At 39.9% G+C, this 20,434-nt stretch overlaps 1 protein-coding gene across 1 annotated transcript in view; it reads right to left on the bottom strand.

Annotated features, from left to right (window-relative positions):
- The window catches only part of tnr (tenascin R (restrictin, janusin)), a 191,891-nt gene that overhangs the window by 66,911 nt on the left and 104,546 nt on the right, over window positions 1-20,434 (bottom strand). Inside the window, exon 3 of the mRNA XM_010794446.1 lies at window positions 652-772. Within this exon, the coding sequence (XP_010792748.1) occupies window positions 652-735 (84 nt within the window). The 5' untranslated portion in view covers window positions 736-772. The remainder of the gene's footprint in view (window positions 1-651; window positions 773-20,434) is intronic.

Raw genomic sequence — 20,434 nt, 5'->3', positions numbered from 1 at the left:
GAGATCCACAGATGTAATTAAATGGGTTAGGCCTCAACCTAAAAGCCTTTAACATACTGTTTGAACATTTTAATACAGGGAACCTTTGCACAAGCTGTACATTCAATCTGTTTTTAAACTTAAATCATAATGACTTTTTCTTTTATAATCTCTATCTATGTTTCTTGACCATGAACCAACACACCTCTTTCAAAACGAGTCAGCTGAAAACATTACAAATTCAGCCAGAAATATAATTTGTATTCATCTCATCAAGCTAATGGTAATAAGCTGACTAGTAAAACATAATTAAACCTACCGGAAGTTATTTCAGCCAACAAAATTGGTGGTAACTGGATAGAAATGTAAAGTCTTCTTTTGTATTAGTGAATAATAAGCTGTCATATTTTGTTCTAGGTTCCTTGTACACATTAAAAAGCCTGATGTGTAGAAGAAAAGTAAAGAAAAACAACACTCAACTCAAAATTGTCTGTTCTCTATAATATGCTAAATAGTCAGTGTGAATTTGTGCCCAGAGTCAAGTGATTAACATGGCTGGCTAAAATAGTAGATTAGAAATCAATAATAAATAAGGGGGTGGAAAAAAAAAAAGCCGTGGGAAGCCTTACTCAGAAAAGTGGACAGGGCGAATTTGTACCTAACCATTTTTACCTGCAGAGCAAGAAACAGAGCCAGAGCCAGGACCCAGCCTGCTGTGGGCACAGTGGCCCTGTGATGCTGCCGAGCCAGAGGCATGCTGGGATTCAATCTCAACACTCCTGTACAGGCACACCTGTGGAGGAATGGAGAGAAGAAGAAAAGTAGGAGGAGAGAAAAAACAGTCAGTAATGTTGTCTTTGTTGAATATGAAATACACACAGAAGTGTAGTGCGCCACCATGGAAACATATCTGTTCATGTGTGTGTTTATTCTGTGTGTGTTTCAGTGCACGTATCAGGAGACCCACTGCAGCTTATCCTTATCCTCTGTCAATGGAAATAAAAGCCTTTGATCTGATGTAAAATAAATGACTTTAGAAGAGAAACTTCTGTTTGGATTGTGGAACTGGCTAAGAACCTTTGAATGTATTTCACTAGGCAATACCAAATATTTGATCTTTCCACTTGGGAGGAATACGGAAATATTGCTCGGGGAGAGAGTTGACAGATGGATTTCAGTAGAGAAATGGTTTGAGTGATGCCGCTGTAATCCCCTCTCCATTGAGTGGGGAAGTGAGAACGCTGAAGTAAAAGCGGCACAGAGGAAAAACTGACGTGGATCCTTCTAGCTGACTGTCACATATCAGCACAGATAAAAGAGTGCCGGGCAGAAGTGTGTCTTTAATGTGGCTATTTGAATGTATTGAGTTTTGCCACTATCAGCTGAATCAAACATCTTACTACAACTGCAGAGAGGGGACAGCTGGTATCTTGAAAATATAAGGACGGGACTGAAAAGCAATTATATCCGTGGTAGGAGTGTGTGTGAGGGTGTGTGAGCGTGTGTGTTGAGTGTAATTTAAAGCACAATTCCCTTGAGTTTTAGTTCCTTTCTCCCTGTGTAAGATGAGCTTGTGTAGTCGATTTTCAAAAGTCTCTTTTATCACAACAATGCATCTAATGGTGGTGAGGTAGGCTGCCGCTCTCAGCTAGCGCCTTTTACAAAAGCCTGATGGAAATGTTCCTATCACACCTAACCGACTGCCTTTTTGTGATCATTTAGGGGTGACATGTTGAAACCTGAGTGTATTTGCACATAAATGAGAAACACAAAGAATCCCAGTGAATATAATATAAAATCCTTTTAAGTTGTTCTCATTGAGGGACAATAAATCGTGTTTTTTAAAGTCATGCATACACAGAGCGCCCCTCTCACACAGACACACTCAGAGATGGCAAAAGTACACAGATCCTTTACTCAAGTAGAGGTACAGATAGTCATGTTTAAAACATATATAAGTGCTGACTAAACTTCTTTACTCAAGTAAAAGAAGTATTGGCTTCGAAATGTACTTAAGTAAAAAATACCCATAACTACCAGCTGTTTTATAAAGTAACTGACCTCCCTTTATATTAATAGAACAATAATGTCATTGTTAGCTAATGAATGTTTTGATGCTGAAAAACGGCAAAGATTACAAAGTTCTCATTGGTCGATCTTCGAAATGGTCGAAATGATGGATACACGGATCATGTGAAAATCAATAGGCAGGCAAAGACTATGAAAAAAATTATGATCCTGCCACCAAACGCAGATTAAAACTAAAGTAACAAGCCTGTTTTAAAAATGTAAGAAGTAGAAAGTAAAGGTATTTTTGTTAAAAATGTAAGAAGTAAAAGTAAAAAGTCATCGTGGAGTAAAGTACTGATACCAAAAAATGTACTTACAGTAAGCCCAGTAACAAAGCATTTGTATTTCACTACTTCCCACCTCTGGACACACTTCACTTTCAAGATCTTTTGCACATACCTGAGAGCATCCTTAATTTCAAGGCAAAGTGGAAAAATCCTCTATGTGCTTGAGGTTCGTTATGTGTGCTGAACAGAAACACTGTTGACACATACAGTATATCATAAAGACCCACAGGGGAAAGATAGCTGGTCATAAGTTGCAATCTACAGCATGCCTCGCTTCCCACAATGCTTTACCCATGACTTTGGCCTTGCTGAAATCGACTCCCGACCAATACCTACTGCTCCACGCTGAAGAGATGGAAAATGTTCTACTTGGAAACCCTCCCCTCAAGCATGCTGCTGTCTGACACGACACAAGCAGTTTAACTGGAGAATTCACCAAACAAATGAGAGGCATGCCGATGATGAAGGTTGTGCGATGGACAAAGCCAACCGGAACCATCTCGTTCACAGCCATTAGCTAAAGCAGTCGCCTTTCTCTTGGCTTCAGTAGACGGCTCGCATGCATTCCTAAAACACGGGATGATGATAAATGGGTCTACATGGTGGATGTTGCACTCACTTCCTGTAACAGGCATAACAGAAAACTAACTCATATAAAACTTATTTTCTATGACACAGAAAGTAAAAATAGATGTGTTATGAGATAAAGGTGGCATGCACCTTTTCATCGCACTATAGACACAAGAGATAAAGGTTTTGCTTTAAGGCAAACTGCTTTTAAACCCATACCAAATATAGACACCATACAGTACATGAACAACACCCTATACACAGCTTTGCATTGATAGTGATGAAAGTTTCAAAGAGTTTCAAAGTCACAGGGTGATATTTTACAGCATTGGGTCATGGTGCAAACTGATGCCCAGAAGCATTTCATCGCACAACGAGGAGAGGTTTTTCATGGAGGCGCAATTAAGGACAGAGCCACTCATTCAGAGTGAAGAGAATCCACATGCTTCAGGCCCTAAAACTGGCTTCATTTATTCACTTGATTTTTTCATCCAGGAGAGAGAGAACACACGCACACAAGCACATTATCTAACACTCAGCACTGATACATACGCCTTCAAATCTACAGTACCGTTACATACGTCATATCCACATATACGCATGGGAAAATACACACAAAACATCACAATGTTATGTGTCGGGTGTTTTTAAAGCCCTTCATTGACTCTGTGTGAAAAGCTCTGAAACAATGCTGTCACTTGATGTACCTGGTGATTTCCTTGAGACAAATTGGATGAGTTCCCCCCCTGTGGGGCTAAAATCAAACTGGCTGTTCCAATTATAATAAAAACCATGGGGAAAGTGTATGAAGCACCACAGAGGGAAAGGCAACATATTCAGCTTATACAATGGAAAAGAGGCCATTGGGCAAAAAAAGCGAAACCCTGAAACGAAACACAAAAACCAGCACGGTTAAAAAAGTGTTATGTAAAAGATAATCACTTTGATCTTATCCGTCTAACTCTCTCACCTCTGTTGGATTACATTTCTCTCTGAGGTGAGCTTTTGATTTTTTTTCTGTATTGAATCCATCACAATATCTTTCTCTTTCATCCATAATGTGGTTAACGGGCAGAGGAGTTGATGACAAAAAGTGTAACTTCACCGATATACCTAATGCAATCTTTGTCATGTGGCATCTTTAGAAAGTATTTTTATCACATGCTGCGCCTATAGATGTTCTGCTGGATATATGGACGGCAAGTGCTACATGTCAAAGAAGTATATCATACTTTTAGAATTAAAACCTATAAAATGAAAAAAATATATGATGTACATGTTGGTTATATTTGTAATCTCAATATAATTAATGTGAAGACTTTGAATTGCTCAATTAGGCTGACAGAAGTTTGACTAACCTCAGGGACGGGAAGAATACGATTATTCAGCAGAGCAGTGCGCTCTTTAGACTAAAACTCATTTTAACAACTCATGAACTTTTGCTGCAGTGAAGTGTTAAGAGAGGTGTCCGTAACGCTAAGGCAATGCAATGCAAATGTAACTTCAGGATTACTGGGATTTGTGGTTGCGGACTACAAATCAAAAGCTCACACTGCGGAGGGTTTTATGCAGCCTTGAGGCTTTATGAGGCATTTCCCATGCTTATAACTCAATCCTTATTTCAAAGGTTGCTTTTTTGTGTAATATATTAGCCTACCTGACCTTTACACTCTGTAAACACTCACATTGGTTAACCTAGCTGGTGGTTGACAGTTTTATATGTTCTTAAAGGTCTCCAATTAATGCTATTTTTAGGCATATATTATGGATCTCAGATATATCAAAAATATATAAAAAACATGTCTATGATGTGTTTTGCTCATAATACCAAACAGATCATGCATTTTAGACTTCCCTCTTATCCCTCTGTTTCAGCCCTGATAGAGAACTGCAGGTTTCGGGTTCTTAGCTTGAAAAAAAAAAAAGAGGAGGGGGAGCTAATGCCTGCTCAGAATTCCACGAGATATAGCTAAATGCTGCCGTGATTAAACGACATATCATGTTTCAAACCACATCAAGGATTATTATTTTTTTATTTCCTGCTTTTTTACACATACTCTTTCCAGTACAGGTTAGCTCTGAGTGTTAGCGATGCTTGCTAATGTAAACAAAGACCAACGTCCAAAACACGTTGGGCAATGTTTCTGATAGCAACGTTTCTGCTTGGGCGTGGGTCCACATTTCCGATATTACGTGATATCGGATGCAAATCTGGATAAGCTCCGTTGTACCCCCGTTTTTAGAGATTTGGGTACGGAGGAAAAGAGAGAGGGTTTTATTTGCTGACACTTTGTGAGTTCCCTGACACACCGGGGACACATATTTATGTATAAAATGATAGGTCCCCTTTAACCTGTTAAGCCCCAAGCCTGTGTTCAGGTCTCAGGCTCGAAAATGACATTCCTAGAACAAATGACTATATCTTCACTTCTAAAAGGGGTAAATTAATAATCTTTTTTCTCAAAGCAATGATAAACCTGTGAGTTGGATGTAGAGAAGTCAGAATCAATATAGATGTTTTTATTTTAAAGTAAATTCAGATTGAATATTGTAAAGAAATGTAAATTATAGTTTCCGTCCAAAAAAAAACATTACTTATAGTGAAAACCACCCTTGAATGATGGGATAGTAGACAAAAAGCTTTAGGAATCCAAAAAATAACATATAATAAGTACCCTGTATCAAGATTGATGCAAAACAAGTGAAATATGACCTTTTTAGAGAGGTTTAGAAGAAAAGAAAAAAAACACCTCTGGGGTCATTTGGGTGGATTTGCCATATCTCTGGAACCCATTGGTCGATTTTGATGATTGACACCACTTTTGAACCGTCAGAGCCAATAGAATCGAGAGGGAGTTCCTAAATCCATCTAAACATTACCATTGGTGAATGAGAGTGATGCGCAGCCAGCATGCCCAAAACCGAAAGCTGGGTTACGCTCTCATACACTCTATATGAAAACTCAGAATATTGACATAAATGTTATGATAGATAATCAGTAGTCATTTCAAAGTGACACAGAAACATTGGATTAACCTTCAGCAGCGTTTATATGCATTTTAGTGCCATTGAATACCACTTTTGATCAGAAAACAGCAAAGGTAAGACGTATTTGCTGTTTTGGCCACGTAAAGTGAAGTTGTGTGTTGTCTTTGCTTGCCTTCGCTGCCCTGAGTTTTGGTTGCACAGTGATGATACTTATACCATTGGAATCTGTGGAATCTCATATGATAAGCTTTCACACATTATGATATCTTGTTTGTGCAGATCCGACGAAGTATAAAATATTTCTACCGTGAGTTATGTGCTAAGTGTGTTAGCACTCTTTCGCTTAGTGCTAATTCAGACGCTTGGCGTTAGAGTTTTGTTTTGGAAAAAAATATTCATAGCGTCAGTTAGCTGAGTTTCTTCCCGTTAAGTGGGTATGACACATCAATAGGTTGTTACATGTTAAGAAGCCCTGAGACACAGTTTCGTGAAAAAACAGCTATCAGATGTCCATGAATCATCCTGAGATGACTCACTGTCTCACTTTGTCCACAGCAAAGCCGATACACTGTCACTTCACTGTGGCAGTAACCTCTGCTTACACCGTGAATCTAGCTAATTACATCTTTAGTCGAGCAACAACTGAACCTCCTGACCCTGTCTGCATACTTCATATATTCATTTGCAGTCACATTATTCACTGTTTGGATTAACTGGCAGTTTGAATTAAAGAGCGAGTTTACATTATACAGTTCCCAGACTTTACGTCCTTCATGCTGCAGAGAGCTGTTCATTTTGTTCAGATGTTTTAACTAGTTACCAATGTGGCAGTATTGTGACTGTCACTCAATGAAGTGTGGGTGATATCAGGCTGCATGTTTCACAGTGTGTGAAGATGGGTTTCGATCTGCCTCTGAAACAGGTGATTTTATCTCACTTAAGAGGTAGTATTTTTTAACATGTTGGGAGATGTTAGGGCTTGCAACCACAACAACAAAATGTATTAGATCATCTGTTTCTAATTTCCTTACATTGTCTGTTGCTCTGTGCCCTTAGCTCTCTGGTTCCTTTTGAAAACAAACGCTTAAAAAATACAGGCATTCATTTTTTATTACATTCTACAAAGTATGTTCTATTTCTGACAAATGTTTCCTTTGAAACTGGATGATATTGTTGTTTTTTTCGCATAATTTTTGACACAGTTTATACCAATTTAAGGAGGTAGCTTGCACAGTATTCACAATTACTAAAAATAACCTACAGTTTGTTTTATGTTGATTATTCAGAAAAAAACAAGGACATTCAGTGCATCACTGTGGTTCATATGTGACTTTCAAAGTTATATAGCAGAGAGGAATAATTTGTAGGAGGATTTGGCTTCAAAGTCCGTACAAACTGTTAATTAGAGCATGTCACAAAATAAAGCACAAAAGTATGTTTGTGATAGCAGATCAGTGTTTAAGGTAGTTTAGGTTATTTGGTTTTAGAGGAGAAAAAGGGCAACTCTTAAACAATATTACACCGGGATCCATGGGACTGTACTGCATGTTCTTAGATTTTGCTGTAGGTGTGAAGAGTTGTCTTTTATGACACCAACACAAAGATGACAGCTTGTTATTGCCACAACAGAATCTGCTGAGAGCTCTTCCCTCCTTCATCCATAATGATTCCCTCACCACCCATGAGTGAAAGGAGCAACGACTGGGTGTAATGTGTTGTCAGCATTAGGGCCTAAGGCATGGCCATTGTCATAACGGGACACGACTATTCCTCTGGGCTTTCTCTAAAGACACGATGCACAGTTTTACCAAACATCTACAGTACCAATACAAAATGTATTCAAAATATGTATAATAGGACATGTTATGTATATTAGGTCCATACACAGACCAAATCAAATGATTTTTTTTCTCGCATTTAGACATTTTAAAACAAAAACATTATACAAAGGAATGAGAGTAAAATCATAGAGGGACAAATGAGAAGAAGGTTTGAGAGACTGAGAGAAGAAAGCTACAGAAAAAGAGCATAAACTCAACAAGCCTCTCTCATCCAACCAGCTGCAACATGAAACAAGAAGCAGCCACTGAACGCCTCCCTCCCACACACTGCTCACTAATCACAGCCTCTGAATAAATGTGTGAGTAGGTGTGTGTATCTGTGTGTTTTAGCAGTTAGGGACCCAAAAGAGAGAAGCATCCCTGTTGGATTACGGACGGGGTACGTACTTGAAAGCTTCATTAACTCCCACTGTGTGTGTGTGTGTGTGTGTGTGTGTGTGTGTGTGTGTGTGTGTGTGTGTGTGTGTGTGTGTGTGTGTGTGTGTGTGTGTGTGTGTGTGTGTGTGTGTGTGTGTGTGTGTGTGTGTGTGTGTCCCCCACACACACACACACACACACACACACACACACACACACACACACACACACACACACACACACACACACACACACACACACACACACACACACACACACACACACACACACACACACACACACACACACACACACAACACACACACACACACACACACACACACACACGTCGTACACAGACAGACACACACACACACACACCCCCACACACTCTCACACACACACACACACACACACACACACACACACACACACACACACACACACACACACACACACACACACACACACACACACACACACTACACACACACACACACACACACACGTACACACACACACACACACACACACACACACACACACACACACACACACACACACACACACACACACACACACACACACACAGAGGCGCTACTAGAAAGTGGAATAAACGTATTGACGTATAAGAGCAGGTTAGTCAACAGTAAAACAACATTAGACGATGGGAAAGTGATTTTAGACTTTCAGATGGATCTATTTATTCGCTTAGATGCTGTAAACACACACACACACGCAGACACACACACACACACACACACACACACACACACACACACACACACACACACACACACACACACACAGAGAGACACACACGCACACACAGACACACACAGACAGACAGACAGACAGACAGACAGACAGACAGACAGACAGACAGACAGACAGACACACACAAACAAACACACACACACAGACGTACAAGCGAGAGTTTTCTAATCACTAATACCCAGGGCCTTCTCGTTAACATGCAGCTCTGCTGCAGGTTTGTTTTGAGTCCAGATGAGTACGCGTCCACCGATTTCTGGCATCAATGTTCTGCTGTTGGCAGTTCCACCAGCCAAACAGAAATATAGATTTCACCCTAAACACACTCTCACACACACACGCACACACACACACACACACCCCACACACACACACACACTCTAACATTTACACTTGTATGCACATTACCTTTGGCTGTTATTATCACAGTGCACCCACTCAGTGATTCAGTGTATTGGTTGAGTGGCCAGGGGGCTGAAGTATTGAGTTCTATTACAGCGTCCGAGAAGACGGGATAGCATCAATGTAAACTTGGTAAACATCGAAGGGGCCTCTGGCTGTTTCTGCGTCTCTCAGGCAGCAAAATGAGCACAGACTTCAAAATGTCATGTGTGGTTGCTGGGCAGATTAAATGGACTTGTATACATTTGGGGGGAAAGAATAAATCTAATAGAAGCTTCTGGCTGTTTGGCTGCAGATAATAATACAGGTTGCATTTCTGCCTGGATTGTTGAATGGATAAAAGTATAAACAGCTATTTTCTAACCTTTACATGCCCCTTAATATGAATGTGTGTTATTTGAATGCATTGTTTCTGAAGCTGCAGCGTGTTTCACCCAATGGAAAAAGCTTTTGGACATGTAGTGTGTTTGCACCTGGCAACCGTAGTTAACATACATTTAAACTTCCACATTTTCACCAAATGTTTATACTTATTAGACTCTCGTTGCCTCTAAACGTGATCTAAACCTTCAAACTTTAACTATTTTCTGACTTAAAACTTTACTTCCATCCAAAGGTCCATTCAAAGGTTTGCTTTTTCACTTCCTAACTGTGCAGCTACTCTCCAGCAGCGACTGTCATTTATCACAGTGTGAAACACAGCAGTAATAGACCTGCACCTGTAGGCTACAACATATATTCCTCCTCTCTTTGCACTCCCTCCCAATGGTTTACCACCTTGACACATGTTTGAAATGTGCTCCATTGACTGACAAGAGCTCGGCACCAGCTGACGGTCACCGGGGACGTTGTGTGTTTAGCAGCTTGAAGCGAACCTTGTTAATGGGGTCCTGGTGAAAAAAAAACTAAAAAAAACTGCTCAATGAAACCTAGGAAGAGCAGGGAAGTTGGAGCGAAATAATAATTGAAGTTTGGAAGGTGCAAAGTGAGGCAGAGAGAAATAATGAGAGGAAGATAATCCCAGGTAGAGTCGGGGAAATAAGAAAGGGAAATAAAGGGTGGTGAGAGGAGGGGGAAGGTAAAGTACTCGCAGTTTCCATCAGGCAGCTGCAGGCCTGAATGACAAAGTCCCCATTAAACCAAGATGGAGACTCCCGCCTGAAGCAAAGCGCTGGACTCGCTCAGGTGGATCCATTACCGAGACGTAATTAGAGGCAGAACACAGACATTTCCACGGCCGGGTCACCGCTGTGGTTTACAGGAAAGCTGCTGAAAAGCTTTACAGGAAAATGGCTCATTTCTGACTGGGGCTGCAGGGTGGGTTCTTAAAGTCTGCACATCTGTTGCTTTTTCCACATTTTTCGTTGTGTTTGTTGTCGGTTAGTCTATTGTCATGAGGTGTTTTCATGATCACCAACAAATGAAAGATTAACACAACGTGTGCAAAAGCCCAGTCAGTTAAACAATATAAGTCACATGAATTCCCTAAAGTCGGGGTGAGTGTTACGGCTGCTGCCTTCCTGGTCGTCTGAGTGTTTTCAGCTGTGTGTTCTATGTAAATGAGCTGTGCGGTTCCCCTCCCGGCATTGGCTCCCATCTCCTGGTCCGCCCCTGAAGATTGCGATTGGAGCACACCGGGCCCGACGCACTCCAATCGCAGCGCACAGCCGGCGCACACCTGCTGGAGATTACTACAAAGCTTGGGGACAATCATCATTCTGGAGGCTCTGTATGAGGACAGATGCCTCTCGCTACTTGCTCTTTGTTCTGGGGTTAAAACTTGTGTGATTAGTAGTGTCTAGAGTAGGTTAGTTAGAGTGTAGAGTAGCTTAGTTAGTGTTTAGAGTAGTTTAGGATTCGGTGACGGTTGCCTTTAGTTTAGCTGTGTTTTTGTATAGATTCTTTGTGTTAGTTGTACCACTTTTAGAGTGAGGTTTTGTTTCGTTCTTTATTTAGTATATTAGTATTTATTTTCCCTGTATGTCTTTAGACTCCTTTCTTAGAGTCCTCCTTTTGTTTGGTTATTTGTCAACCGGTGCCCTTTTGGCCCTTTTTTAAAGCTTACATTTTGTTTGCATTAAGTTCAACTTTGGTGAATGTTGACATGCAAATGTTCACAGTTGACTTATAGCAAACTCACTTGAAGCTGCTGACCATTTAAGGGAAGGTGGCTGGTGTTATACGCACAGATTTGAGATCAATAATAACCCCAAATCATATAATAATCATATCAATAATTCTTGTTTTTTATACGCTTTTTTAATCTTTTTTGTTTTTTAAATCTGTTCGAAATAAAGGTCGAAATCAAATGATAAATCAATTAATTATAAACCTAACCAGTTATTGCTCCCTAAATATTTAAACCTTGTGTTCTTCTGTTTAAAATATCACATTTTATTGAGTTAGTTTAACATACGTTTCTCAAATACTTTCTGGTCTATCAGTGATAACCATTGATGATGCCTATTTAATTTGCTAATAAGAATCAAAATGGATGCTGGAAACAGGGGAAGCTATCATGGCTAGTATATTATTATATTACATGGTATTTGGCTGACGCTTTTATATGAAGCAACTTACATTCACTTCAAAACCGTAGACATGCCTTTAGTTGCAAAATCTTTATTTATTTAACTCTCTTTTACTGGAATGTAAAAGCTACTGTGACCAAACTATTGTCCCAAAGATATCAGGTTTTTCAGAAACACAATTTGAGGCAAAGACACATTCTGCACATGGTGAAAATACTTAACTAAAAACCAATCTGACAGAATGGAAGACAGAAATAATTGGAGTTTCTGGTGATTTCACACTATCTGTCCCCGACAAAAAAAGTATCACACATTGCAAATATAATCAGCACACATTGAGGTACTGTAAAGCTAGCTAAAATGCTTACCAACACCTACAAAGCTGTCTCTAAATGATGTATCCGGTTTGTTGAACCTATAATTTGTGATAATTAGGGAAGTTAATTGTTGTTACATGTTGTTGTTTTGTATTTGTCTTGTGATTTCACGGTTCGAAAGATAGCAAATAATTACATTTCACAGAAATGTATTGAGCAAAACTGTCAACAATTTAATAAGACATTGTTCAAATAAATACTAACAAAGATAAATAATGTAAACATTGGCGAAAGTGACGAAATAAAGCAAGAATTACAGCAGAAATAACATCAGTATCAGGGACAAAAAATGTGTTAATGGAAGTATGGAAACATCCCGAAATATAAACAGAATTTTTTTTTGAGAAAAAGGAATAAATGAAAATATATAAAGTATAATCTGATCCTCTGGGCAGCCTTCCCTCACTCTTTATCTCCTACAATATACTTTAGGAATCTCTCCATCTATCTGTCTCTTTCAGCCACTTTCATTTTCTTACATCTCCTCCACCATCTTTCATTATTTCTCTTTGTCTCTCTCAGCCTCTCGGCCTTAATTGAAGTAGTAGCGGCAGCAAGGCGGTACCTGATTAGGAGGTTAAACCAATGGTGCGGCCCGGTGGCAGATCCATCAGCTAATAAAAACACGGAGGCGATTATATCTGCAGCCCTTGCTCTCTTATTTGATTTTCAATTCAAAGGTGTCTTATTGGCAGACAAATCTAAAGCCTCTCATCAAAGTGAGAAACATCTTTCAGTTCACTCACCCCATATCAGATCCAATGACAAATCTATCATGTGGCGAAAGATAAGACGCAATTACTATACATGGGACTAAAACTTGGCGGCCCCCATGAGGATGCAGTTTTTAGTGTACTTTCCAATAAAGAGTTCTATTGCTCACGTTTAGAGTTAGACTTTATTCATCAAGACTGTGAGATACATTGCAAATCTGGATGGATATGAAGCTCTCCTGCGTAACGTGTCAACACCTGAGATGAACTGTGTTAAAATATCAATTTTTGGTAAAAACTCAAAGAACAACAACAATTGTACAACTTCGGGTTCATGGGCTCAAAGTTTTTTTGACGTGTTTTTTTTTAGAAGCCTGAAATAAGATCTGTGGAGATTTTAATGTTTTGTTCCACGACATTAAATACATCAGTAAATACCCCACTGGTGAATTTAAAAACAGAGGTTGCTAACAAGTGCCTAAATGAGATGACTAAACGTGATCACGACCAACATTAGCCACCTTTAGCTTAGTGGTGGTGACGTGAAGTCATGTGACCGTGCTGTAGTTCCTTTATAGCCCAACATTAGCCACCTTTAGCTTAGCGGTGGTGACGTGAAGTCATGTGACCGTGCTGTAGTTCCTTTATAGCCCAACATTAGCCACCTTTAGCTTAGCGGTGGTGACAAGTCATTTGACTGCGCTGTAGTTCCTTTATCAACATCATTTATAATCATAAAGTGTTTTTTATATGTGGAGATTATCCTGCTGAACAAGACGTGTAAGAATCATAAACGTTTGTTTGCAATACACCGAAATCCAATGGAAAAATCCCTTTGCTTTTTGATGAGGGAACACTTGGACCTCACTAATGATCATATGTCTTAACCAGAAGATGAAAGGTTGTTATAGCAGCACAAAGACATTTTTAACTATCAAATGTGAATATAATGTTTGCATGTCCACATAAAACTGGCTATTTTAGCGAATATCCACTTATTTTGAGGATTTCTGGACCAACTGTTCCATTTTATTGAGGCTACCAGTTCGTTCAAATGAATTTCTGGAGTCTGGTCACTGGTGGGAATCTTCTTCCTCCTCACAGATAGAGACTGATCCAAACTGAAGGCTTCAATCCAAATATTTGTTCTAAAACAGCCGCACAGTCCAATTGTTTCCTCTTACCAACAACAAACAAGTTACACTTTGTAAAATAAACGAGAGAATCTGGTCACCTGGAGGGCCTGCAGCTGCTGGTTGAGATATTGCTGCAGTTGGGTTTTTTCTACCTTAATATAATATGTTTGTTGTTTCATTTGGGGCAAGGTTTTCAAAGGGTTTCTTTTGTTTCATCAGTTACTACAAAGCTTCTGTTTCTCTCCCTCTGGTGACACTGTTGTATTACAGTAATGGGGTTTCTGACAACATGCATACGGGTTTACACACAAACACACACTTATTACTGCAGCAATCTCAGGGTTCCTCCCCAGGTGATGCAGCGCTGCTCATAAAGCCATAAAGCTATATGAGGTGTGGGATTAAACCTGAGTACGATGCAAAACTTTGGATTGTTTCTAAAATGAAAGTTTATGGGAAAACACACAAAGCATTTGGAAAGTTGTACTCTGAACTAAATCCTTGCCTGCTAAAGCAAGGTGAACTGCATGCTGGGAGTCTGTAGATTCACTATTCAGTGTCACGTCTGTCTTTTTTATTTATTTTACCTGTTCATTAATGCAGAGACCTTCAACACAACGGAGTCTTTGGATCACAGGAACACTCCACAAAGGAAAATATATTTCTATTTCACCTTCAATGTATACCTTCCTTTACAGCATTTCCACTAATATACGCCTCCATTGGACTCCTTTGTTTACTTCCTGAACATAGTGACATCACTATGTAACACTTACGCTTCTATTGGCTAGCGCTCCAGCGCTTTGAACGTGATAGGCTAAGGGGCGGGACATCGCTAAGCAGTTGACCAATCACAACAGAGCGGGCCAGTTAACCAATCAGAGCAGAAGAAAGATCTTTTTGAACTTTAAAGCATGTCCCAGTAGAGACACTACATACTGATATACACCTGAACATCAGCAGGAGAGGACTCTTTAAAGTAGAGACACTACATACTGATATACACCTGAACATCAGCAGGAGAGGACTCTTTAAAGTAGAGACACTACATACTGATATNCTTCCTGAACATATTGACATCACTATGTAACACTTACGCTTCTATTGGCTAGCGCTCCAGCGCTTTGAACGTGATAGGCTAAGGNCTTTAAAGTAGAGACACTACATACTGATATACACCTGAACATCAGCAGGAGAGGACTCTTTAAAGTAGAGACACTACATACTGATATGAACCTGAACATCAGCAGAAGAGGACTCTTTAAAGTAGAGACACTACATACTGATATGAACCTGAACATCAGCAGAAGAGGACTCTTTAAAGTAGAGACACTACATACTGATATAACCTGAACATCAGCAGGAGAGGACTCTTTAAAGTAGAGACACTACATACTGATATACACCTGAACATCAGCAGGAGAGAACTCTTTAAAGTAGAGACACTACATACTGATATACACCTGAACATCAGCAGGAGAGGACTCTTTAAAGTAGAGACACTACATACTGATATACACCTGAACATCAGCAGGAAAGGACTCTTTAAAGTAGAGACATGTTACGTGCTTGTGTTGCTTTTCTCTGTCTCTCTGCTGCACAGGTACACCTGGTCCGCTCTTGGCTCCGCCTCCCCCAGGTGTCCTAATGACATGCAGCTGGGGACTTTAAAAGGAGAAGCTGGAGGAGAAGAGGCCCTCTTTTCCTGTCCTGATACCGAGGGATTATATCTGTGGATTTCCTCTCACCCCTCGTGTGGATCCATTATTATTTTGCTGTCTTATTGTGTGAACTCTGGAGGATGTTTGTTTAGGATTTTTCGCGGCTTTGTTTTTTTCCCAGTAGGTTGTGTTAGATCTCTGGGTAGAGGAGGGAAGTCTGGGTCCTACGGCCCATGGTGTGGCTGGCCCAGGCCCCCTTCTTCCTTTTTGTTTGTTTTTTGCCGTCCTCCAGACTTGGTTCCTTTTTGCCGGTAGGCATGTAAGTTACGGCTGTGCTGACAATAAATGCTCGTCGTTAACGATATTCTGTGTTTGGCGTGGTTTGTTTTTATGTTACGGGTCTTCCCACGAGCCACTACCGCTTGGTAGGGGGACGGGTCGTAACAGTGTGCAAGCATTGCAATTTAAGATCGGCACACTTCTCCGTAAGAGAGTAAATAACTGTTTATTCCCTGATCCTGAATAATTACCTGACTTTATATTAATAAGGTTTATGTTGTAGGTAACACTCATATCCTCATAACTAAAAAAACAAATCATTTAATAACTATTGGTTACATCCTAGCCTAAGTTTGGAGTCGACTCGGGTGGTCTTCCCTTCATCTGTGGTGTGGCCTCGGCAGAAATATAATTGGTCTCAATACACATTCAAAACGAAAGAGACAGAACAAAGGAAGCATTCACACAGACAGAAAAAAGCACTGACTCAAAAGTGGGAGAAAGCAAAAAAAGCTATCGCAGGGATTTGATACAAAGTGGTTGAGATAGAGCTAGAATAAAGGGCACAGGAGACGGAGACAGAGTAGGCAGATGAAAGAGTGTGAGAAGACAGTTAAAAATGTACAGAGTGGAGGCAAATGCTTACATCCTTTTAAGTTCGCCCAGCTATGAGTTAGGAGGAATTGAATGTTTGTTTTCTCTCTCACTGTCTGCTGCAGCTGAATACCCACTGCTCTTCCATTCTGTCTCCTGACACAAAACATGGCTTTTAGCAAACACATTTTCAGACCAGCCCCAGGGCTCATTTTTAGAATGGACAAAATAATAAAAATAAAAATCACAAAGGTAGAAAATGCTCACAAATGAAATGAAAAGTTGCTTGAGATTCAAGCATAACAACCAATTCAGAATGCACAAAACAAAAAAAGTTACTTATGCTCTACTCACAACGGTGCCTGTTCTTCAGTATTTCTGTTACTTTTCTGTATTAGGCACAAAATATACAGTATGTTCAAGGTTTTTAAAGAGCACTGCTATTTTCCAAATTGTCTCTCCACTGCAGAGTATGGCACCTACATAACACACATCAAACAGCCTGTCAGTGCCTGACTTTGACATACACTTATAGTCCTCCGACTCCCTCTCGTATAATTCTCTTCCCTTATCTTTTTGCTCAGGCATGACCTAAAACAAAAAATGGACTCAAACCTTCAAAACACCTCCAATCTGTCACCCCAAGAGCTGCCTGTGGGTCTGTCTCCTTTCAAGTAAGCATTTTCTGTCCTTTAATCTTCCCCTTTCAAAGGCTTCTGTTGCTTGCGGGACAGAAAAGCTTTCTCCTGGAGCTTTCATATAAAGTAAAAAGGTGGGGAAAAGTCGGCCTTCTACCACCTGTGCTATCTGTTTTTCTCTCTCTTCTATGATTCGAAGCTGGGTTGAAATTACACACAAGCCGCAGCAACAATCCAATACCATAAGCTGTGCCGAGACGATAAAGTAACTATGGAGGATCAAAAGGATTGACACGTTCTTATGTTGCTGCTGTCTGTTCAATGCTATGACAGTGGGGGAAGGAGAAGAAGTGCTCATGGCGCGACGTCGGGATGGTATTCAATTACCGAATAAACAGCTCAACGGCAGAGAACCGCAAAGCTGGTTATTTTAGAGCCTGTGCAGCATTTTGTCTCATTGACAGGCATTAGAACGTGAATCTGTACTGTTTGTAGTGACATGTGTGTTTGTTAATGACAGCTTCTCTTTTTTGAAATGTGAATAACCCACTGTATGGTATGTACTAGTGATATTTTACCCATGCTGAAACAGTCAATTACTTTGTTCTTATTTTAGTGTCTTTTTTGTAATTTTTTTGTTGGGAAATGTCCTGGTTTAGTGGAAAATAAAGGGAAAGATTTTGTTGTTAGTTTTGGAGTTTTGTCGATTGTATCGTTATATCAACACAAGCTAAATAAGGTCAAAGTTAGTGAGTAGTTACTTTGTACATTTATTGCCAGCATGTGTAATTTGTTAAAAAAAATGTATCAACCTTCCTGGAACCTAGCCAAAAATAGTAACGGCCCGTCTACACAGCAGCGTTAAAAAAATCTTCCAACGCTTCTCTGCCCATTCACTTTGAATGGGGTGACGTCACTTTGCCTCGCTTTTCGCCGAACTGCATTGTGGGGAAGCAAAGCGAAGATTTCCAGGATTTTCAGGGTTCAAAAGTTGAGCAATGTTCAACTTTTGAAGCTTAGGTGGAAGCGTCAGCCAATCAAATCCCGTTTATGCAAATCTAACAGTACAAGCGCTAGCCAATCAAACCGCGTGTAAGCTGGGAGAGACATACCACAGTTCATTTCCTCATATTCCAAACGAGAAATTACGGTAGCAAATCACCCGGTTCTTTACGACCAGACTATTTACCGGGATACAAACCGGAGGAACCAGGCATGGGAGGTGACAGAGAGAGTGGGTCAAACTGGTAGGTTTTCGCCTGTTTGGGGAGTTTATATATATATATATATATTGCTCGCATAAAATCTCTGGGGTTTTTTGCTTTGTATTTCGGGGGCGGGAGATTCATGTGATTGGTTGTTGGTCGCGTTGCTCGCAAAAAATCCCCAAGCTTTCAGACACGCCCACCTCCAAGATTTTCAAGATTTTTTCAAAGCTGCTGTGTGGACGGGCCGTAACTCTTTTAGTTACATATTTTGTCCTAGAAGTGTTTTATTGGTTGGACCTCCATCATTGACTGCTGTCGGCTTGATATGAATCACATTTGTTAAAAATTAATTATTGATCAAGCTGCAATTGGACTTGTGAGATTTGTATTATTAATTCAGCTACAAACTGCTGGAACAGGTTGAAGAGCCTTTCATTACTGGTGATCATACTGGAGAAAGATTGGTCAGACTTTAATCATTGAAGGGATATGAAAAAGCCATGAAATGTAACACTAACAATCTGATTGCTCCAGTCCCTTGACTATCATTTTATGGAAGAGGCCTCTTCTGGCACAAACCTGTGGGTAAGGTGTTACTCTTTTCACCACATGCAATTTACAGAACCATAAAAAAAACAAGGATTCAATCATCTTAAAAAGTTGGATTCAACCCGACTTGTGGAAAGCGTTCTATTATAGAAGACTAGCCCTTAACCTGACTTTATTGGCCCTATGCAAGATGCTGTTTGGGGGCCCTAGTTTTTACAGTTTTTTAACTACAATGGAAGATGATCTATGGAGATGCATCAATCTGTGATTTCACGAAAACCAAGCAATTGAAACATACAACAAATTATATTAAAAAGGTAAACAATAAGGCTCCTCTACCTCAATAAATGCAAGAGATGCAGCAGTTTCTCAACAATGTATAATTTGCATTTTTCATCTTCCTCAGACGTCACTCATTGGCTGACAGCCCAACGATGGTTTGGACTTTATTACCCCACAAACACAAGCCACAGCTTTGCTATCATTGCAGTTTAGTTGTGTTTATATCCTACATTTGATTTCAAAGCATATAATGCTTCACCGAACACAGGAGGGGGCTCGGCTGTACAAATAAAGACGGCTAATTTTAATTCTCCCCAAATATATTGAGGCTGAATCTGAACTTTCAGCTTGGGGGCCCCCTAGAGGCCGCAGGGGCCCTATGCATCTGCATAGTCCGCCGATAGGAAGAAACGGCCCTGAGTGCAAAGAAGGACTCATCTAGAAATGTTATTCATTACCTTAAAGACATGTCTTGGACCAGTGCCTAGCTGTATCTGAGCTTTTAAGCTCTCATGAGCCTGAGCACAGCATGAGATCCAGAGGCAGTGCTGCTCTGAACATGTTTCAGTCTAGACGGACGACAGCTTTCTCCATCAGAGCTCGAGCAGACTCTTTGAACAACCTGTCTGATGACATCAAGCCAAACTCTTTAAAAACCTTCTTTGAGCCCTACGATTTCTCGAACTGCAGTATGCTGGTCTGCCTCAGATTTTTGTTGTTCCGATTGCTTTGGGCTTTAGAGTATAGATTTTCAATTCAAAACACATAGGAAAAGAAAAACAAATACAGAAACAAACGGTAAAGATTTATGATAATCAAACTGCTTCTTGTGTTAGGCATTTCTTTAAAATAATACTTCTTTACGGCTTGTTACTTACAACAGTTTTCAAGATTTGATGCCCTCATCCTAAATACGTTCTGCACACTTATTTGTTATTAATGGTCCTACTAAATGTACACCTTATTTTCTCCTGAACTGTCAGAGCTTTTATCATTAGTTGCTCCAACCCTTTAGATCAGTGGTGTCAAACTCAATTTTATCACGGACCATATTAGCATTATGTTTGCACTCAAAGGGCCGGTTGTAACTTTAAAACTATACATATATAAATATTTAATATATATATAAAATAATGTACTATATTACATTATTGCCTCTGCATTAGATTATTATCGGATAGGACAGGGGTTCCCAACC

This window comes from Notothenia coriiceps, unplaced genomic scaffold (genome assembly GCF_000735185.1).
Source record: "Notothenia coriiceps isolate Sejong01 unplaced genomic scaffold, NC01 NC01_scaffold00037244, whole genome shotgun sequence".
NCBI lineage: Eukaryota > Metazoa > Chordata > Actinopteri > Perciformes > Nototheniidae > Notothenia > Notothenia coriiceps.
Note: the sequence above shows the minus strand (reverse complement) of the source record. Positions and strands in the feature narration are given on the sequence as shown.